Raw genomic sequence first — 23,282 nt, forward strand, 5'->3', positions numbered from 1 at the left:
TTCATAACCAAGGGTTAACGCTACCATTGCTTTCTATTATGTCAACTTGTCCACATTGGACTTCTAATTCCTTATGATATTCTCAATTGTGGTGCAATTAATTGGTTGTTATGCTACCCTTGCATGTGGCACGTATATTTCCTTGTACTCTTATCCCATACTTGACCTCATCTTCAAAATTCTCCACCATGAGCTTCTTGCCATTTGTAATTTCATGCCTCTTTTAATTATTTCTTAACCTTCCTAACTAGGGGTTTACACTATTGTTGCTTGTTTGTTCATAAGGTCTCGATATTGCTTCAACATCTTGCTCATGAGTTTTCTCATCAAAACATTTTCCAATGTTACCATAATCAACATTGCCTTCGCGTGCATCCACATAATCATAATTATTTGTCATATGCAATGATTCACACTAATTGAACTTCACATCTCTACTTATGTAAACTTCTTACATTTGTATCCCTTCTCACCTAGTAGCAAATAAAAGTACACTTCAATTTCTTAGGATATATCTTCTTTCACAAATCATCTGGGACATGAACATAATGTATACAACCAATTTAAGCAATTATTGTTTCTCCTATACATCCTCTCATGCAGTGATGTGCAATGCACAACAATTGTAGGCATCCTATTTATGATACAAACCAATATATGGATTGTTTTAGGCAAATAAGCGAGTTGCATATGCTACCAAAGTACATGCTCCATAGTGAAAAAGGTGACCTCTAGAAGATGATCCACCTCTTTGTACGTAGCCAGAATTGTTGCATCCATTTAGATAATGATTATTTTGTGCTCTCTCTCTTCCTCTAAACACATCACCCTACTTACAAGAAGTACCCTCTCTCAAAATGACCATATTGCCCCCACAATAGTATGCATACACCACCATCCCTCTATGTATGTGTAACACACGTACGACCACAAAACTATGGCCTCTCCCTACCTCTAGGCATGTCATCTCCACTACCACGAAACCTTACTACTCCATAGAGACGAGTCCCAGAAGCCAAACTGTAAAAGAAAATAATAAAATGGATGCTCTTTAATGGCATCACAATGCAATGTAGCTCTACACTCGACCAACTTTTTAAGGTGATTCCAATTTATTTCACAAAAAACGCATGCATTCTAATCACCAACAATCCAATCTACTGTTCTTTTGTGGTCAACAAACGACCTGGACACAATGACTTGCAACAAGCAGAAAAACGAATTATACATATATAACACTGCAAAGATCATAAAATGCCCAGAAGTTAATCCTTGAGACCAAGAAATTCACCAAATATCATCTGCTGTTATATCAATTTCAATTTTATATGTGCACATTTGAATTGCAGAATCTTGGATGACACTTGCGATATCAATCTCTAGTTTCGGAAGAGTTAGGCGAGGATGGCAACTAGCCTCTCCTGGCTGGACGCTCTGTTGGGTCAAGTTTCAATGTTGTCTCAATACAGGACCCAGTTCTCACTTCCAACACCTTACAAGGAAGCCCACTTTAAGCTTTCAATATCTTACAAGAAAACCGAGTTCTAGCTTGCATCTCAAGAAGGTGGTGGCTCTTCAAATCGTAGATAATCATACATTACCGCAGTAAAGCAACTGGTTGCCTTTCTTTGTGTTAGGTACAACACGTTTTCTCCTTCTTGTAGAAGATTTGGAGGAACATCAATGCCAAATAAATGGTATAAACCATGAATTCCATGCCTTGCAACGGCATTATCCTTACCAGTTTGCATTGTGTCAAAGTGAGGCTTATACACATTTGGGTCATTGAAACGGACCTACACAAAGAACAGTAGATATTTTTAGGAGTTTTGTATGCTCTTAAAGGACCTTATTAGCAAGAAATTGGCAGTTCCATGATTACACATGAAGAGAAACAAAAAATCCACAGTTCTGTTGTACAGTTCATGAGTAGTGTTTGGTTTGACTTATGTTAGGAGATCAAACTCCCATGTCATGCAAAAGCCCATGATATTTTCTGGCACATATTTGTGAGACCCAAACATACAGGATGCATGCGTAATGTTGATGTGCTGCAGAGCAGCTAAATGTACAGATGATATTTGGTACTTCCAACATCATCTTTGGTCCACCGCAACTGCCTATGTTAATAATTAGATTTGAGCATGAGATGGAAAAGCACAATCTTTTCAAGGGATGGATAACTAATGCTTTCTATAAGGCAATGGATGAAAAGAAACGTGGTATCCAGTGCTTGCATGAAGGCCTCAACATAGCAGAAGTATCATATACATCAAGCTTGTAGCAGAAAAGTGCACAAAACTGATTCAAGACAAACAGAGTAACAGAAGGAACACAATACATCTGCAGCCAGCAGTCTGTTAAGTGCTTACACTTGTGCTCCTTCAATTCACTTGGGGAATATAGACTAGTGGCCTAATATATGAATATCATGTATTGCACCAAAAGAAGATTTGCTCATCTGTGCTAGACCTATAACCATGATGAAGTGGCCTATGTAGTCAGTTTCCTGTTCATAGATGTGATGACAGACTTTAAATTGATTCACACATACTGCAAACAGAATGATTGTCACAAATATCAAAACTTCTCATACATTCCTGATCAGTGATAGTAATTAAATGCAAGTGGAATGCTATTGGCCAACCAGCACCTGAATGGCAGCAAAGTTGGATGCAGCCAAAGCCAAGCAAAGTTTGTAATGACCAGATCTGACCACCCTTTCCAGCTGAAACCTTACTTGCCATGTTGTAGGCAGTAGCTTACCATCTGCCTGAATCCTGCAGAAGCTCTAGCATTACAGTATGAAAATGGTATAGAACTTTGAGCATCGACAAGAAAGGAAACAAGGACACAAATGCTTGCCAAGAACAGCAGCAGGTTGGATCGATTGCACTGAGATTTCACGTGTCAAAAACTACACAATCCAACATTTGCAGTTCATGAACCAGCTCAAAAGTCATTACATGGAAGAGGTTCGCAACTTTCATCTCTTTATCTCATACCTTCATGAGGCTCATACTTTGTGAGCCAATGGTGGCATAAAGAAGAGGTCCAATTTTCACCTCTTTACCCTGCAGGTTGGGCTTCATTGTATCGAAGGGTGTGGGATCCAGTACCAAATTTTTAATATTGGTACAGCCTCAATACACTAATTTTTATCTCTAATGATAAATCATTCTTTCCTCCATAAAATGAAACATCTATCGAGCATAGAAACTCCACAAAAAAGCATTGCCCAGGGTTTGGGGCAGTTTTTATCCTACTTAAGTTAGTGATGGCCTAGTGTGTGTGTGTGCACTCTAACTCTAATAAGACTTAAGTAGGTTTAGGGTCTTGTCGTGTGACAAAACCCTCACTGGTGTATGGATTCTTCATCATGCACACAGGAATCAGCTTACTTTCTCCTCCACCTTATTTATAGCATCTATTTGTTCAGATTTGGTGTCAGAGACAGCTGTGCCTCGCTCCCTCACATTTCCCTTCCCTGCCTTTTCCTCAATCGGGGAGAGCTTTTGTCCCGAAGAACTTCAATTCTGTGGTGAAACCTCAGTGTCCACTCTCATTTCATTCAGCAACCACCTTTCAGGAGCTGAGTGACTTTTTATGTAACCTGGAAGACACCATCTCTGTAGGAGTTAGTGTAGACTTGCTGGTGCATCCCATGTTCCAGGGGGCTGAAATTATGTCTTCCTTTTTCTTGAGGGTTGGGAAAATGACTGAAGATGATTTTCAGACCTATTTTGGTTCCTACTTCCTGGGCAGCTCATTTGGCGACTGGTTTTTATCTTTTGGAGCTGCCTCTACAGTCTTGGAACTATTCCAATCAGTACATAGCTTGGACAGGTCAAGTGTTGCACTCTGGAGTGGATACAAAAAACTACCACAAAACAGAAGTGAAAATAGTCATTAATGCTTAACCACTCAAGGTTTTGACTGAAGGAACATTCTTGCTACATGTGGAGCAATTTTCGCTAATTGTATGGATTGGTTTTTAGTGGTCTGAGCTGCCTACATCAGAGATGCAATACTGTTAAAAATTCAGTCAACTCCTACTTGTCTATGAAGTTTAGTTTCGTCTCGCCTCGTGCATTTGAGAATTCTCTTTGCAAGTACAATAGAATTCAACAGGCAGTTGTGTTTTGTTGAGCCAATGATTGACTATTTTGTGAAGCTACTTGTAGGGAGTGATTTGCAAAAGTTAGTTTTCATCCCAAGAAAGGATTTGTTTGTGTATAACACTTCCCAGAAAAGGAATTTTGTGGATAGCTGGGCAAGGTGCCATCTGCCAAAACCCTGTAACCTACAATCCATAACATTCTTGGGTCTAAAGTTGTCATCCAGCCTCCTCCAAAAATCTATCAAGAACATCCCTGTTTGTGCCAAAAATGAGTAGCTGCTGGCTCTTTTCTGATCTTGCTTGCCCAACCTGCTGGTGTAGCCAAAGAAAGCTATGTCAAATGGTCTTGTCAAGGAATGGATCTCTCCAAGCCCACTCTGCTTGCTTTCAATAAGCCCAATTTCTCCATCCATCCATCCAGCAAAAAGATGGGTACAGGTCAATGTACCATCTCCTATCACAATGTGTCACTATGATTCTTTACCTAGAGTAGCTAGTGAGCTCTGCCAAATCCGAATTTTCTCTTTGATTCTATACCTAGAGTAGCTAGTGAACTCTGCCAAACCCAAATTCTCACTTTGAAGTCAGCCGTCATCCTCCACCATAAAAGTGAACCCTGTCTCTACCAGTCACAATCATCCCCGGTGGGGTGTCCCCCCTAGAGAAGAGATCTATCTTGGTCTGCGAGGTGTTTGTTTCTGTCCTCCAGTCAGGCGTAAACTCCCTCTGTCCACATCTCCACCATAACTTTGCACCTCTGAGGCCTTGCAATCTCTCAGAATCTCCCACAAGCAACATGGATCCTCTGTCCAAGGATATGGCCGGACTTTGATCTCAAGTAACGGTTGAAAAGAAGAGGCTGTCTCAAGTTCCCTTCAACAGTGGTCAGTAATAACTGATGAAGGCTGGATGAAATAGGTCTCTGGGCTCTGATGTTGGCAATTGCAAATCTAACTTCAAAGCCCCTCCCTAAAACTATGGTCTTGATCTCCTAAAACGTCCAACAAATGCCAAGTTGCTATGTTCCTACAAGTGTAGGCGTAAGGGATTGTAACCTCCAAATCGATAGCTCTTTTCCAGGTTCCTTGCTTGGAAGAAGAACCCTAACAATGAGCCTAACCAATATGGCTTTGCTCTAGCTACCGAGGTCATTGATACCCAAACCACCTCTAGATCTAGGCTGGATGATACATCCCAAGCTACCTTTTCCCTTGTTGGGCTCCCATCCCCTCAAAACCAAGTAGGCCTCCTGATGAGACACTTCACTTGGCCAATGTTGCACCTAGGGAATTCCCAATAGGAAGTGATTTCTTTTTGCAAATAAAATGTGGCTGATTATATTACTCAGAAAAACTGATTACAATGGAGTGCTCATGCTCAACAGACTAGCTAGAGCTGATGAAAGTCACAAGTCCATCATGTATACAAGCCTCTCAAGGAGGTCTGGGGGGGATGGGGGCAAGAAGCCATGGAGGGGTGGTGTATCGCCATCTGGGGCTGCTTGCCTGCATCACGAAAAACAGGTCTTGGCAGCCCCAAGTGTGCATGAAATGACCTCGGAGCTCTTGACGAGCCCTGGATTTGCCCTACACTTGATCCCATCGGCCACGGAGGGAGTGGATGATGGAGGTCCAGAGTTCTACTAAAATCACCTGTATTGAAAGTCTCTCTCTGCCGAAAGCCTCCTGACACCGCGTCTTCCAGATATGCCAACTAGTAAGACTCCCTATGATCTCCCATACCTTAGAGTGGTTTGCTGTGGGCACTAGTACCTGGTGGATGGGTAGAGCCTCCAAATCCACCACTGGGCATGACCCTGCCTCGATAATGAATATCGTGTCCTGCATCCCGACCTCATATAGAAGGCGGCGGCCCTGGTTGACTACCTGCCAGCAGAAAGCTCCCCATGAGATATATCCAAGGCTGGGTGCTATACGGCGAAGGATGCGGCAAGCACCTCTCCATGCGAGCTGCGCCGCCTCACACGACCAAAGGCAGTGCTTTGGTGTTTCCAGAGGCTGTTGTGTGCAATGCATACAACCTCTCTTCTTCTACATCTGGACAAGCCAACTTCCCACTGCTAAGCCTCCATGTGCCAGCAACCATAAGAAATACGATACCCTCCTCAGCCTCCAACTATCCCATAGGCGATGCCAAAAGGTCCATCGGAAAGGCTCCATGATGCCGTGCTTCGCCCAGTGCCTGCTACGTGACGACGCCCAATCCATATCCTCCTGCATCAATACGTGTCTACCAATCCTGGCAGTGTACTCCAGGAACCTCGGTGGCTTCTTGGCGACTGCTGTGGCCAGCCATAGTCACTCTCCCAGGTCCCACTTCAACTAATCAAGCCGCATGCTCTCCCAGATCTAGCAAGGCGCCACTCCCTAAGCTCCTACCAGAAGACAAAAGGGTCCAATCGCCATGTCTTCCCCTAAAGGCCAATTACCCGCATTCTCTTCCATGAGAGGATAGCTAACCCCTCATCCTACTACCCTTTGTCAAGGGTCAGACGCCCTCCCTCCTGTACGGTGAAGAAGGTCCTAGGTGGAGCGCCACCCACTCTACGTGCCACCTGTAGGGGGATGCCTGCTGGTGAGAACCTAGTGGCCCATACCTCCCCGGGCTCTCGTCTTGGGGGGGGAAGCCACTCATGAGGTATTGCTGCATCTATCTCCCTTCTTCTCAGCCCCACTCCTCTCTCGCAATCTGATACTCACTGCAGCACCTCCTCATCCACCATCCTGTACACCTCGCGCCATGTTCTGATGGTACAAGCCGGGCCAGTCTCCCAGCCAGCCCATTGGATGTGGGGGGGCTCGCCAAGCTGTGCTCCTTCCGGATCTTTGACTTGGGGATTCTAGATGACCGGCTGACGATCTATCTCCTCCTCGCAACCTGGAGGGCTCTGGATTAGGGCCTTGCGGAGTCCCTGCCACACGCGGATCAAGCTGCGCAGGAAAGGTGATCTGGGCGCGGTGATCGAAGCTGACGTGAAGATCCATCTCAGGGACGGCCTCCACTCACCGCCAAGCCTTGGTCTACAGTCCTGAAGACCCTCTTGCAATAGGACCTTCCATGTCTGCCCTCCTGGTGTGAGACTGTGGACAACTAGCTTGCCCAAGAGGGTCATACTTTGATACTCTGGATCTATGATCCCTAGGCCTCGCTCTAACCGATGCCGTATGATGGTCGCCCACGCCACCTTGGCCCTGGAATCCCTGGAACCGTCCTGACCTGGACCAAAGGAAATTCTGCACTAGGTGGCGAAGCTACACTACATAGGATGAGGAGAAGCACTAACACGAGACGATGTACCACGCCATCGCTAGGAGGACCTGGTTAACCACTAGGGCTCGGCTTGCTAGTGAGAGGCAAGCCGTACTCCAATAGGTCAACTTCCTCCGAATAGAATCGAGGATCGGGAGAAACTGTTGGGCACGAGTGATGTGGAGTCCCACCTGGAACCCTAGGTAATGGACGGTTTGCCCTCTTCTCACACATCTAAATCCCAGGTGGACGCCCCACTCCGTGCTAGAGTCCAGGTCAGTGAGGAAACCAACCAATTTTGGCCAGTCGATTTTCGCTCTTGCTCTGCAGAACAAAACACCTCAAGAGCCAACCTCACTCTCTCTAGCATCAACTCATCGTCCTCTATGTAGAGTGCTATATCATCTGCAAACTCTGAGTCTAACAACTCAATCTCCTCCCTCACGGGAAGTCGGAGGCTGTGTAATCCGCTCACACGACCTGAGAGGAAATGAGACATCGCCTCTGTAAAGAGGATGAAACAGGTACGGGGCAAGGGGGCAGCCTTGTCGGACCGATCTCTCCAGTTGAAACTCCACCCCTCGCCTACCACCTATGAGAACCCTGCTAGTGGCTGATCTATAAAGTGCGGAGACCCCGCGAATCCAAGCCTAGGGGAAACCCAACCTCACCATGGTGCCCTCCAGGAAATCCCAGTTCACCCTATCATAAGCTTTCTCGAAATCCAAGAGTAGTGCAACCAGTCTTTGTCCATTGTGCTGTGCCCACTCTGTCGCCTCAAAGAAGGTGAATACATTGTCTAGGATGCTCCTATCCTAGACAAAGCTTGTCTATGTGTCATGGATGATATCTGGAAGCATAGGGCGTAGATGCCTACCAATCATCTTTGCTAGTGCCTTATAGGTCACTGACAATAAGGTGATTGGTCTCCACTGGGAAAGCTCCAACTGGTCTTCCCCTTTGGGGTGAAGACTGATAAGGCCTGCCGAAAGACTCCCTGGCATCTGTCTTGAAGTGAAAATCTCCTAGAAGGCCATCAGTATAGGGGGTCCTTCACTACCTCCCAGTAGGTGGTGAAGAATGCCTTAGAGAGGCCATTCTCTCCTGGGCATTTCTGCCCATCCTATGTATGGAAAGCCTTCTTTAGTTCCTTCTTTGTGAAGGGGGCTAGAAGGGAGCGTCCCATCTCCTCTGTGACGAGGGACGGGATGTGATCCCAGACCCGTTGCCTACATCGCTGTCCTCTAGCTGAAGCTGTCTCCTATTGAAAAAGGCGCCTGTAGTAGTCGGTGGCAATCTCCATCACCTCGTCTGGGCTAGAACGAATCTTCCTATACTGATCTCGAAGGTTGCATATCTGCTCTCCTGAGGTGCTAGACTGGTGCACTTGGAAAAACTTTGCACATCGTATCCCCCTTCCGCGCCCAGAAAGCTGTGGAGGTGCGTAAAGAGAACTTTGAGCACCTATCCTCTAAGCCAGCAATAGCTGCTCGCATGCGTGCCTCTTGTGTGTGGAGGGTGGGTCCCCTGGTGTCTCCTGTAATAGTCTCTGCATGGCTGCGAGGTCCCGCCGTAGTGCTCTCTCCTCCTCTCAACTGTGCTGCCTAGCCTATATGGCTGCCTCGCTGGGCTTGGATGGGCGTGAGCCTTTGCTCCTGTAGAAGTAGAATGTCAATCCGTCCGGCAAGGGCAGGCTGTAGCTCCTGCCGAACAATCAACTTTCTAGAACCACGTGCCCCACTGTAGTAGAGACTGTTCACATTCTAGAATGCAAGGTGTAAGCTCACGGGGAAACATGTGACTGACCGAGTAGGTATCTATTCGCCATGGAAGCTGCTGAAGAGGAGGAGAAACTATGGGGCATGCAAGTGCGCTTTGCTGCAGGTCTGGATGGTGAACTCCAATCCCCCATGGTGGCCCTCGGCTGGACCATAGGGGTGATAGATGTTCTAGGTGGTACTATCAATGCATCTATTAGCCATGCTAAGAGTTGTGACTCTGTACACTAGTAGAAACAGGCCGCTTGTGCTAGGGGCCACTCGATCACATCCCGTGGAGCTCTCCACTGTGGAGGGGCTCGAAAGATGATGCTCAAGTGTGGAACCTCAGCACCAACCCACCAGTTAATGTCCATCATGCAACTAGGCCACTGCAGCACAGTCCTTTATCTCCCATCCACTGGGAGATGTGGTCCTCCACCTGACTCTTCAACTCCTCTATCTGTGTCGTCGTCCAATCCCCTGAGTGGAAGGACTAAAAGAAAAAAGCATAGTTTGGTCCATCCGGTGGTGCTAGTAGATGGACCTTGCCCATCCTTGACTTACAAACCACGAAGATCCCCACCTCTAGAGATAGTGGAAACTCTCCGCGCTCCGCAACTCTTAGGTAGGACCATGGGTCACTGCAGAAGAACTCCTGTGGCAATAGCTGTGCCTGTCTCGGGAAAGTGTGACGGGCAACAGGGGCAGATGAGCTGGTGGCTGTGTGGGAGGGGGAGAACTACTGGTGCGAGGAGGATGGAGGCGTGTGTGGCTCATCACCTCCTGTGGGAGAAGGGGGTGTGGGTCTGGGAGGGATCACCTGAATCGGGGGTGGATCAGGGGGGTCCTCAGCAAGGAAGGTGATGGAGGGGGAAGAAGATCGAGGGATCATGGGATGGTTGGAGGTACATGGCGAGTGTGGGAGAGGCTAGTGGCCTTCGAAGGGGGAGGTGTGGGCCCGGGTTAGTGGGGGGGCACGGAAGGTGGGGGGAGAGGGGGGTTTGGTGTGGAATCTCAGGTGAGCTCTCCACTAACTCATGAGCTGCGTCCGCAGAGGTGAGACGAACCATGAAGATCCCACGGCCCATGAGGACTGCCTCCACGATTTGTGCTGTGCCAATGCGCAACGTGGAGTGGAGCCAATGGCAAAGCTAGGCCCTGGCTGGAGACTGTCCGATTACCTGATCGAAAATCATTGTTACTTTAAGCTCCAGCTCTGTGGCGCGGACGGCCAAGAGCTGTTCCTCAAAGAGAACAACGCCAAGGTGTTTGATTGGGGGGCACTTGTAGAATGCACCGACGCCTGACTAGAGGTTTCCATTGCACTTCCCTACAAAGAGCCTACCAAACTACTATATTGCCGGAGGGGGGAGTGTTGCTGCAAATGGAGGGAGCAACCAGGGGGGAGGGCGATGGCGAGGAGAAAGGGGGGGGGGGATTTCTGTTTTCTGATATCGATAGAGGTGCCGGGCACCACGGATGACGATGTGGGAGGCCTGTAGGCAAGTGGCCGTAGGGTGGAGATGGGAGAGAACGCGGTTGAGGTACCACTGGGAGGGGGGAAGGGGGGGTCATAGCATGATGGCAGGAGCCACAGGGCGGGGGACGCATGGAGGGGGGGCAGCGTGATGGCGAGGAGGGAGGGGTGCAGTGTGATGGCAAGGAGGGGGAGGTGCAACTTGATGACGAGAAGGGAGGGGCAGTGCAATGGAGAGGAGGCATGCGAGAGGGACGAGGGAGGCGTGATGGCCAGTCAGCGGGGGCGTAGTTCGACGGGGTTATGGGGGCGAGGGCAGCAGCGCGTTGGTAGGAGCTCGACTGTCCAAAAGATCCAATAGGAAGTGATGTACCACATGGTCATGAGAAGAACCCAATTGGCAATCACCACTTTCCTTGCTAAAGAAGGTGATTCTATCTAATGCTCAAGAGAAGAAGTGCCAGCTCTATCTCCAACTTCTTCCTCTTCTCTTTCTTCTGCTTGGCTTGTCCTGTACCTGAAGATAAGCCGCATAAGCATGGCCATGTGCACGGGCTCCACAAGAATCTTACTATGACGCATCCTGCTCAAGCACCAATGGGACTAGCTCCTCCCAAGTAAGAGTCTCATAACTACAAGAAGTAAGAAGATTGATGCAAAACACATCACATGTCAGTGATGGAAGATGTGAGAGAAGTGTTAGAGCTAGGTCCTCCAAAGCAATGTTCATATCAAGGGATGCAAGCTCATCCCGAAACTCCTCTATCATGTGGATGTGATCCCTCATCATAGGGGAATCTCTAACAAAAAGTTGTCATAGCTTCAACTCAAGAGATAACCGATGCCCAAATGTCTGGATCCGGTAGAGAGATGCCAATCTCTAACAAACCCTGGCGGTGCTGTAGATACGTCTAGCATGCACGAGAACAGAATCTATACAACTTAAAAAGAGAAAAGAGCCAACTCTAGCATTCAACCGATCCCATAAAACTGTTGAATCCATGGTCACACCATCGTGAGGATTCATGGTAGGGACAGTAACAAAATCCCAAAGATCACAGTCATCAAGGAGGCACTCCATGTAGCACGATCATAGACGGTCCTTCGCCCCATTCCAGCTTATTGGATACACATAGAGAGGGTAGGACTGGCACCTGCTCAAAAGATGCCATCAATGCCAATCGGGGACTAAAAGCCCCAGAAGAATATAGTGTGAAAGAGAGCTAAGATGGTGATCAGTCTGAATCATCCTGAACCACATGATCCTCCAAAGCATACACGTTGGCCATAGATATTCTTCAATTAGTACCTACAAGAAAACAAAGAAGTATTGTCACTAGAATGAAAACGACCAATAAGAGGTGCCCTCGAGATAATCGAGGTCTGCCAGCCATGGTACAAAAGAAGACTAACTTAGACAAGGTAGATGGGGATTACTTAGACAAGGTAGATGGGGATTATCTGATGCCGAAGGGAATACACAATGCTGGGTAGAAAGAGCGAGCAATAAATGCAGAAGAAGCTAGGTCTTCAGCTTGTAAACACACCCAATCTAAGGGTTGGTAGTGTACTAGGAGTGACCAGAAATTGTGTACCTGCAATAAAGGCAAATCTGCCCTGCTGCTGGCCTGAAAACGAGGCTGCCCCAAAAGCTCTAAATGGTTACCCGAAAAGAACGAGCAGCAAATGCAGAAGAAACTAGGGCTTCAGCTTGTAAACACACCCAATCTAGGGGTTGGTAGTGTACTAGGAGCGCCCAGAAATGGTGTACCTGCAATAAACGCAAATCTGCCCTGCTGCTCTGCCCTGCTGCTGGCCTGAAAACGAGGCTGCCCCAAAGGGTCTAAATGGTCACCCAGGCCTGTTTACCTGCCACCCAGGTTAGGAAGAATGCTGCCCAGGTCTGAAAGAGTACTGCCCAGGAATAGATGGATCCCCGCCTTGATCTGGGAGGTGCACCAGGTCCAAATAATGGACTCTCACGGCAGAATACTGGCCACCCTGGCTGGAAGATGGCCACCCAGGATAACTGATGGGTCCTGCTGGTAAAAGAATGGGGGAAAGCACCAATTCCTGCGCAGGAGGGACTGCCGAATGCAGAGACAAACATGAGCAGACCTGCCATGCAGCCTACCCTGCAAAATGCAGGTTGTAGAGGGCAAGAAAGAGGCTGCCCAGCACTGAATAATGTCTTCAACGCATGATCAGTAGACAAAGTAATATATACCACTCTACCTGCTAGTGATAGTCTTGCTGTGCTCCGATACAATAGATTCTGCCTTACACCCAGTAGTAAAGGTGCCAAATCTGTCTCTGAAGAAATATCAATGCCCATATGACAGCCCAAGTATCTCGCTAATGTGCCATTCCATGTATGCTAGGGTTGTGACACTTAGGAGCTAGATTGGAAACCACATGAGAATTTCACTTGGCTACCATTTTTGAGCAAATTAATAAGACTCCTGAAGCTTTAACAAAAGACCTCCATCACCAACAAAGGCTCTAAAATTTTCTTCACCTCCGTGTAGGTAAGCAGCTGTGCCATCTGCAAACTCTACATCCAACAACTCCTCAAACTCTCAGATGGGAAGTCAAATGCTCAATTGTCTATAGCTCTCTCCCCCAGAACAGAACTCAATAGCTCGATGTAGCCAAGCTATTAATTTTTTGGACATATCTACTACAGAGACACTCTCCAAGATTTGGATAGAGATTGTGCATACCCTTTTTGGGAGACGGCAGAGGATACAGGGCAGTTAAGAGACGATGAGGAGGAGAGATGCTTTTCTCAAGACATGGGTTTCTTGCATTGTCTTCCTTTTTCAAACCCTCATGGTCTGAAATTGTAGACCTTCTGACTGGTTATTCATTCAAGCTTTTCAATAGACTTCCCCTTGTTACATATATTTTGATATGGAAGTCCCTTATAGGACTGCTTTATACTTTGCATTTTGCCTTAAGATATTTTGTTCCTAGGGGTCTAATAGAATATTTTCTCTTCTTTAAGAAAGAAAAGCCACATGGAGTGCCCCAGATACATAGTTATTCCCTGCATTTATGAGTAGAAATCAGATGATTTTTTCATAATGAGGACATTCACTTCAAAGTTGAAATGATCAATAATCATCAAGGCAAACTATTAGTTTCCCAAAGATGATAATGCAAGGAGACAATTCTATCATTCTTCTCCAAGAGTATACGGTCTTGCGATTGACCTTAGCTCTATGGATAATCTTAGAAAGCTTGTGCATGAGTCAAAAGAATCAAGTTGTGTGGCCCTTTACCTGTAGCCTATCAGTTCAACTATTAATTCACTTTTGATTCTGCCTTCTTTGCTTTCAGCTTGTGTTTATAGCTGATATCTCAGACATTAAAAGCCATATATCCCTTTTGTCCACAATGGCAGCATCAACTTTCCTTGGAATATCCTCTCATCCACCAAGGGGTGGATGGTACTTGTTCTTCAATTGGCTAGTTCCTCCTAGGTGGCTTTCTTGCTACATCGATCCATAATTCATGATCAAAAGGGTAAAACCTGGCTCCATGTACATGTGTGGTGACATAACCTTCTGCATCGTATGAGCCTGACATCCTTGGAGATCATTGATAAACAGACATTGGTGTCCTGAAGTTTTAGAAGTACTTGAAGCATTTGATCTTGGAAGCAGGTGCTTGGAATGCACACCAACTCATCATTCAAAGTGAAATGTGCACATGCTCATAGCTCTTTCGTCTTGCATACAGACAGTTTTCTTAATTTGCACATGATATTCATGCATTTGAAGTAAGAATGTGCACACACTCATAGCTCTTTGGTCTTGCATACAAACAGTTTTCTTAATTGGCACAATAAGTGCAACTATTTTCTTAAATCTTAGATCATCGTTGAGTTTTTTCATTTTTTGACTGGTTACATGTTTAGAAGAGACAAAACAGCCTTCCACTTCTTTATTACGAGAGTTGTTTACACACACTTCAATCGCAAGAGACAAGATAGCCAATGTTAAAAATAATCCAGTTGTACCACAACCTAAAACTGAATGAAACAAGAGATGCCACTGATACAAGAAAATATTGAGGGTGATATTAAAACCTGCAAACATGAGCATAAAACCAGTCACGTTTCCAGTCATTTATTCCAATAGTGTACACAAGATCTGTTTCAGGGTACAACTCTGAATATCGCTCCCAAAGTCCATAATGACGATATCTAGCACAAATGATTGATATGAAATTAGAAAGCTGAATGTTATAATTTTAATCTTCAGGGTACAACTCTTAAGCATGACTCCCATGATGATAATATCTAGCACAAATAAATTAACATAGGGACAGAAGCTCAACATTATACTTTTAAGTTTCTTTCAACTTACACTGCGATTTTGATGTACTAAACCCCACTGTAAACCAACTTGAACCTGAGAACCTATTTTGTTAAGCTCGACAGTTTCATGATGTTCAATGTCAGAATGTAATTAAGAAGGGAAATAGAAAAGAACACAAGAATGAATTATGCTTCAACAAACTTGCAACTACAAAGGAAAGGAAATAAAATCTTCCCACAACTAGCAAAGAATTTCCATCTGAATACCTTTTTGAGTATAGATACCTAAGGAGTTGCCTGCATCACTATGCAGAATATTGCCAGCATGGTCGTAATTGCCAGGCACCACCCAAGGAAATTTGGGTATAGATGTATAGTTGGCCAGGCACAAGCTGGCAAAGTAGTTATGTGGTAGTCAAACAAGTGCTGACATACCAGTGGTTGGTGGGCAAATGCCAAGTCGCATACTGTCACTCAAACTGACTCCCCCCCCCAAGGCCCTCGCCCCTTCATTTCTCCTATTCCTCCATCACTATCAATATGGAGAGCTTGAACACTCAAATTGGTGGTTTGTGGTCCAATGATCAAGAACAGGGGTATTGGTGGCTGATCATGGATTGACCTTCAAAAGGACATGCGCATTCTGACAACACAGTGAGGGAGTGAGCAAGATTGCATACAGAATGGATTGCAATCTAGATTCTTTCATGGAAAGCTCTCCCAAGCAAACCCCCCACCACTTACATACATCATAATTACTGATGTAGCATATGCACAGGAGGATTATCTCCATCTTTAAGATCTCTTATGTTTGTTGACTCTTGGTTCCTTGAAACTCATGCCTTAGTATTGGAATTAGAGCCAACAGGTCGTTGGCAGGCACAATTAAGTTGGTACACATGTTAGCCACCCAAATACATCATAATTATTGATGTAGCATATGCACAAGAGGATCATCTCCACCTTTAAGATCTCTTATGTTTGTTGACTCTTGGTTCCTTGAAACTCGTCCCTTAGTACTGGTATTAGAGCCAACTGGTTGTTGGCAGGCAAGATTAAGTTGGTATACATGTTAGCAAATATGTCAGTTCATGTGTGAGTCTCTGCATGCTAGAGTGGACTGGGCACATCTTAGATATTTTAGGCATTTTATGTTGTCATTTTCATGGTATTTGAGGCATTTATTGGCCAACCAGCATTTAATATCGACCAAACTGACGTCATTTATGGCATGGATTTGGCCTATATATTCTGGCCATTCCCTCCTCCACAGATATAGCATGTGCTTTACCACCTACAGGTTCTGGTGGAGAGAGGAAGCCAATGCTAGTGCCTTCACAGCCAATGACTCACATTGGATCTATACTGTCTCGTGAGTCATGTCTTGGAATATGGATTCCATTTCTTGAGTATCTCTTGCTTTTGAGTTCGTTGTGCAGTGTTCTTTTCTTTTGTAAAGTTTCTCTTTTCTCTTCCTCCTGTGTTTAACAATCTATTACAGCAGTTTTCCAAACTTCCATTACCGCAACCACTTCTAACATGGTATTAGATTTCAGGATCAAGGTTTTTGCTGCTATTTTCTGTTGTTTCAGGTCTGATTTTTGGCTTTCTGCTGCTGATTGGACCTGTTTTTGACTGCAGCAACAACTTATTTACACGTGGATGACCATCTTCTGCTAATTTTCAGCTTGTTTCCATCAATGTTTTGCACATTATCATCTGCGTTTTCAGTCTTTAGCCTTTTCTAGGGCTGGGAGCCTATTCCTAACCCTTTCTCTCTTGCATTTTGGGGATAGCAGGCTGAGGCGACCTGTTTTCCTGCAGGTCAACTGCATTTACTGTAGTTACTAGCTGCATTTTTCCATCAGCCTCTCCATTTTGACTGTTTGTCCTTTGTAGGGCTGGGCGACAGTATTTCAGGCTGGTTCTAGTTGTTTTTGGTCCATATTTTGACTTTCTGATACACTGCTCAGCTTTAGAGAGGTTTCATGTGCATTCGGGTGTTGTGTTCTTAACACTACACTCTGGTTACTATTGATCTTTTCTATACAGCCTTTTTTAGGGTTGGGAGCCTATTCCTAACCCTTTCTCTCTTGCACTTTGGGGATAGCAAGCTGAGGCGACCTGTTTTCCTGCAGGTCAATTGCATTTACCGCAGTTACTAACTGCATTTTGCCATCAGCCTCTCCATTTTGACTGTCCTTGTGCAGGGCTGGGCAACAATATTTCAGGATGGTTCTAGTTGTTTTTGGTCCATATTTTCACTTTCTGATACATTGCTCAACTTTAGAGAGGCTTCATGTGCATTCGAGTGTTGTGTTCTTAACACTACACTCTGGTTACTATTGATATTTTCTATATGTGCTTTCTTTATTTCTTTGAACTCGTGCAATGCTTGTGAGTTTGTATTTTTTGGCATACTTTCATCACTGAAGATCCCTTGCTTGTTGGGTTTGACTCATGCCTACGCTCATAGAGGAGTGTTGATGATCCTCATTAGGACACTAAGGCACTTTTTACTTTCCTTATGAGAGGTTTTTCCCCCTAGTTATATTCTTCTTTATTTTATGTGCTTATGTTACACTGTTTGAGCACTTATCGTGTTTTATACCTTTCGGGTGTGAACGCACATTAACAAACCTAAGGTTTAAGGGTTGTACTTAGTACTTACACATTACTCTTTTGATTATTGCATTGGGAGTTGTGTCTTCACTCTCACACTCTCTTCACTGTCAACTATGTACTCTTAGCTGAGCTCTTCGATCTTTCCCATCTCTCACATTTGGTATCAGAGCACACATTCAACTCAGTCTCTCACATTATGCAGTCCTATACCAGCAGCACTGACAACTCATAGCTCAACTGAGCCACACCCTGGTTTTGCTCCCGGCTATGTCAGCCGTTCACACACTAGGTACACTCGTCAAATCCGTTGCAAGCCTGCTACCTCAAGCCTGCAATGCTACCTATGTTGCAGTTGTCAACAGCTAGCCTCACCGCACTTGCCTTTGCCTTGCTCCAACACTGCCTATAGCATAGCAAGCTGTGCCTCTTGCTCCACCCGCCTGTGCCTGCAATGCCGCCAGCTTGGAGCACTGCCACAGGTCCGCCACCAACGCTGCCAGAGCTACTATGCCTAAGTGCTGCCTGGTCCGCTGCCCGCCAACGCTATCTATTCCTGCTCCAGCTCTGCCATCAATGCCAGGCCCCGACATCATCACCACCTACAGCCCGCCACCTCATCAACAAGGACGTAAAAGGAGATATCTATTCATTTCTAAAATTCAAAATTTGAATTTTAGATAGGGACTTTTGCCCATGTAAGCTATCTCTGCTCCTAGATGTCAACAACCTGAAACACAACCTCGAGAGAGAAGCCACTAGCTCTGTGTATCCATGCTGGAAGGAATACGAAGGCCTCGTCACCAAGTCGTGGCTGAACCTTCGAGGTCCCAATCTAGGTGGTACCTGAAGATCCTGGGTATCAGTAGAAGAGACGACTAGTCGAAGACAGCCACCACAAGAAAGTAGAGGATGGGTGAAGAACTTCATGTGGAGTAGATTCCCCCTCTGAGGTGGGAGATGGAGGGGGTCCCGCTGAAGTCGAATAAGAAGTAGATGCCCCCTCTGAGGGCAAAGAAATAACATCCCCCTTTGAATCCCCCTCTAAAGTAGATAGGGAATCCAAAAACTCATGGATCATGGACTTCGAAATGTCTGATGACGAAAGAAGTGCCGCCGGTCATGCCGAAGAAGGTATCTAGGATGCCAAAGAGCTCCTAGAGGTAGCCTCTTGAACTTGAGTAGTCAAGGGTGGGGCTCAGAATATGCAAGAGGTGAGCAACAGTTGCTGTCGCTCAACGGACCAGACTGGGTAGCCGAAGAAAGGAAGGAGTCGAGCAGCCACTACCTCTCGAAGGAGCAGACTAACGAGGAGACGGTATCAAACAATCACAGTCTCTCGATGGAGCCGACTGCAGATCCGTAGGTTGTGGAAGCCACTGTATCTGAAAATAAGTGGGAGAAGACTGCCATTGGCATTGCGACGATCTCCAAGAGGTCATAGTGCCAATCGATCCTCCATGTGCTTAAAAGAACTTAGTGCACATCGGATGCATATTATTGCCTTGAGCATAGTACTCTCCTCTGTGGCCCAAAAATGAGAGGTGACACAAGGAGTGCCTAGTGAAAGATGCATATACTCTAGGGAGGTGGGAAGCAAAGGTCGAAGTCAGCAAGCATCGGTGGTATGTCCAGTGATGCCACAGTAGGAGCACCCAGTAGTCTGGACATCTGTTGGTAAAGAAGCCATGGATACCAGTGTGCCTTGTTGAAGAAGGATGAGGTTAGCCACTATGAACCACGAACCGCAATGTCCACCTCAAGGGGTGTGAGGGCAGTGTAAGAGAGACTAAAAACGCAGGAAGGACAGGAAGAGAGAGAAAGACTAAAAACGCAGGCAGGACAGCCTGCAAGAGAGAGAAATACTAAAAACGCAGGCAGCAGGAGAGAGAAAGACTAAAAACGCAGACATGACAACCTACAAGAGAGAAAGACTAAAAACGCAGGCAGTAGGACTCTGATGACGTGGCAGGCTATACGGCAGCAGGTCTGCATAGGAACAACAGTCGCCTGACTAAAATCAACTCCAAACCGTGTGAAGAGGGTTGGAAATCAAGCGCCAACTGATGGAGATAGCAATGGACAGCTTCGGCTGAGATGTCCTCCGTGAACGGGGTGTGGGCAGCAAGCTGAAACACTTGAAATCTGCAAAAACGAGATTTTGATGCAACGGAAGAAGAAGAGAAGTGGAAGGCGAACCCGCCACCAGTCTTTGCCTTCACTGGAGTGGAGGATCTTTGCCGCTGTTTGAGCAGATCCAACTCTGATACCATGTCAAAAGATGACGTACCAGCGAGATAGTAGGGTTAGCAGGGAGGAACACGGAGTGAGCTCAGCAAACATGGAGGAGAATAGAGAAGAGAGACGAAACTCTAATGAATGGAATGATGAAGATCTAAATCATGGAGTGAATGTGATACAAGGAACAAGGGTGACGTAGCACAAGGAAGAAGATAGCCACAAGCCACGAACTGCAATGTCCTCCTGAAGGGGTATGAGGGTAGTGGAGAGGCTAGAGAGAAGAGGTGACGGACTCAATGAATCAGCCCTGAGGAATGAATGAGAGTGGCCTATAAATAGGCACAGTCAATCTTGGATGGCATCCTTTTTTGGGGCTGCAAACCCTAAACGCAAAACACAGAAACGCAAAAATGCAAACTGCGAGTGAAGGGTGAAGGGTTTCTCAACACCCGACATGTTTGGGACATACTTATTGCAGAAATTTCTTGAAATCTAGGCCAGAGTTCAGTGCAAACATTGGTATATGTACATCAGGTTCAATCTGAAATAGACTGAAATTGTGCATTTTGAACGACAAAATTTTGGGGCTTTTACATTTTTTGTGTTGCAAAGCATTGTTTGTCCATTGGACAACATGTACATTGGACAATTTTGACAAAGTGTGATCAGATTTGTTAGTTACAGTGTGGTGCTTGCTATAATTTCTGGAAAATTTCAGATTTCCAAGTTCTAGTTTTAGCTCTTGCCCTTGTGCTCTTTGAAATGGTGGCGTTTACCATGGGAAATTAGAGACAGAGTGATGTATTCACATATGTATCCAAGGAGGATAGGTTGGATGGCAACAACTATTCTCTATGGTCTTTAAAGATGAAAAATCTACTGATTGCAAAAAGGGATTATGTTAGTGGTGCAGAAGTTCGCCCTAGAGTTGTGGCTCTTGCAACACCTTCTCTAGGATGACGTGGTCAAAGGCCCGCTCTAGCTCAACCACTTCCCCAAAGATCAGCAACACAAAAGGCTTGGGACACACGGGATGCTCAAGCATTGTCACAAATTGTATTGGTAGTTCAATGGTCTATAATCCTGCACATATAGTCTACAGCTTCTTCATGAGAAGCATGGGAGACACTTGAGCAAATGTTTGCCGGAAAAAATGAGACACGCATCTCTTTTTTGAAGAAAGAGCTTGAGAATGTGAAGATGGATAAAGGTGATTCCATGCAAGATCATCTTAACAAAATTCAGGACTTGCGTGAGCAGCTAATGAATGTAGATGAGTATTATTTGGATGCATAGTTGATCTTTACTACTCTGAATTCATTGCCGCCCTCTTATTTGGCCTTTCATATGACCCTAAATCTCACCATGAGAATTTCCCCGCAGCCACTTACTTTCCTTCAATTGGTTAGTTTGCTCTTAGAAGAAGAGCAAACAAGAAAGAACAGTGGGGTGGATGTAATCGCCTCTAAACAAGCTTTTATAGCGAGGCAGAAGGGCAAGGGCATCTAGTCTAAAGATGCTCCGTAGAGTTCTGGAAGTTCAGGTACTTCACAAAGCAGCAAGAAACAGGGGGGTACGTAAGTCAAGAAGGAAAAGTGCCACTATTGCAAAAAGCCAAGTCATTATATCACAAAATGTAAGAAGCGCATTGCCAAGGAGAAGGAGTCAAGGATGTTTGTTTTTTATGCATCTTCTACTGCTACTGAGTCCACGTCTTCTATTGTAAACCGTGACTACAGTTTCTAGACTTGTAGTTATGACTCTTCTTGGGCTGATAGAGCATTTAGCTCTACTGAGGATGCTAGCACTTGGTTCTTTAACAATGGTGCTTCTAGGCACATTATATCCCATAGGGATTTGTTTTCCTATGTTATTGCAGCTCCTAATGCAAGTCTATGCAGTGTGCCAACAATGCATCTTAACCTGTTAGAGGTATTGGAGAGATTGTTTTGACAACCATTGATGGCTCTGCTCTCCATTTACAGGATGTATTATATGTGCCAAGCATAAAGAAAAATTTGTTGTCCATTTCTTCTTTGGCAAAGTGTGGTATGCAAGTCACATTTGATGATTACAAATGTATGGTCAAGGATAAAGAATTCTTGACTTTGGTTTTGACTAGCACATTATGTCATGGACTCTGAGTTAGATGTTTATTCGGTTGATCACTCGGTCTATTTAGAATCTACTCTTACTCCTATGTCACAAGCAAAGTTATGGCATGCTCGCATGGGGCATGTCAACTATGGCAGTTTGATGCTTATGCAGCGTACACAAATGCTAGATGGCTTACCTCTCTTGCAGAGACCTCTTGAGCATATTTGTAAGGGATGCATTTTGGTGAAAATGCATCGATTCTCATTTTCTCATGATGTTGCTTTTGTTGGGTTTCACTCACACCTATGGTCACACAGGAGTATCGGTGATCAGTAGGACACTGGGGCTCTTTTTACTCTTCGTATGAGAGGTTTTTTTTCCCAGATTTATTCTCTTTATTTTATGTGCCTATGTTACATATTTACAGGCACTTATCGTGTTGCACACACTTCGGGTGTGAACACCCTCTTACAAACCTAAGGTTTAAGGGTTGTACCTTATACTTTTATCTTACACTTTCAATCTATTACATTGGTGGGTGTCGTACTTCACTCTCCACATTGTCTACTACACTCTCAGCTAAGCTTCGATCCTCTCCTCATCTCGCATTTGGTATTAGAGCTAAGTTCAGCTTGGTCTTCTCTTATTGTGATCTACAGCCAGCAGTAGGGTCCAGCTTTGAGTAGTTCGACGGTCTATCATCCCTCATATTCGGTCTGCAACTTCACGAGAAACCTAGCTGACTTTGGAGCAGATGTTTGCTGGTTAGAATGAGACCAGCATCTCTTTTTTAAATAAAGAGTTTGAGACAGTCAAGATGGATGAGGGTGATTCTATGCAAGATCACCTAAACAAAAATTAGGAGTTGTGTAAGCAGCTTATAAATGTTAATGAGTATTACTCAGATGCACAATCGATATCTACTACATTGAATTCATTGCCGCCCTTGTACTTGGCCTTTCATACGGCCTTGAACCTCACCATGAGGATTGCCTCACAGCCGATTACTTTTCTTCAGCTTGTTAGTTTTCTCTAAGAGGAGCAGTAGACAAGAAGAAACAATGGTGTGGATGTTATAGCCTCTGAGCAGGCTTTTATGGCATGATAGAAGAGCAAGGGCAGCCAAGCAAAGAATGCTTTGCAAAGCTGTGGAAATCCAAGCACTTCACAAGATAATAAGAAACAAGGGGGCACGCTCTTTAGTAAAAAAGTGAGAAGTGTATGATGCATTTTTGGCTTTTGTAGCACTTGTTGAGAACCAATCTAGCTGTAGGGTGAAGACTCTCTATTCGGACCAAGGAGGGGAATATATATCCTCTATAATGAATTCTTTTTTGAAGCAAAAGGGCATTGTTTATCAGTTCACTATTG

General features: G+C 45.2%; 1 protein-coding gene across 4 annotated transcripts in view; it reads right to left on the reverse strand.

Moving 5' to 3' along the window:
• Positions 1-1,286: 1,286 nt before the first annotated feature.
• Positions 1,287-23,282, reverse strand: part of LOC148014706 (uncharacterized) — a 244,136-nt gene continuing 222,140 nt past the window's right edge. For 3 of the 4 annotated variants that reach the window (XM_087666958.1, XM_087666957.1, XM_087666956.1), the window contains exons 14-16: positions 14,721-14,837; positions 2,654-2,780; positions 1,287-1,796 (exon numbers count right to left, since the gene is read on the reverse strand). In XM_087666958.1, the coding sequence (XP_087523084.1) occupies positions 1,557-1,796; positions 2,654-2,780; positions 14,721-14,837 (484 nt within the window). In that variant the 3' untranslated portion in view covers positions 1,287-1,556. The remainder of the gene's footprint in view (positions 1,797-2,653; positions 2,781-14,720; positions 14,838-23,282) is intronic. The other variant, XM_087666959.1, reaches the window with a different exon arrangement.

This window comes from Lygodium microphyllum, chromosome 25, assembly GCF_053477565.2.
Source record: "Lygodium microphyllum isolate KBCC chromosome 25, Lygodium_microphyllum_v1.1.10, whole genome shotgun sequence".
Classification (NCBI taxonomy): Eukaryota; Viridiplantae; Streptophyta; class Polypodiopsida; order Schizaeales; family Lygodiaceae; genus Lygodium; species Lygodium microphyllum.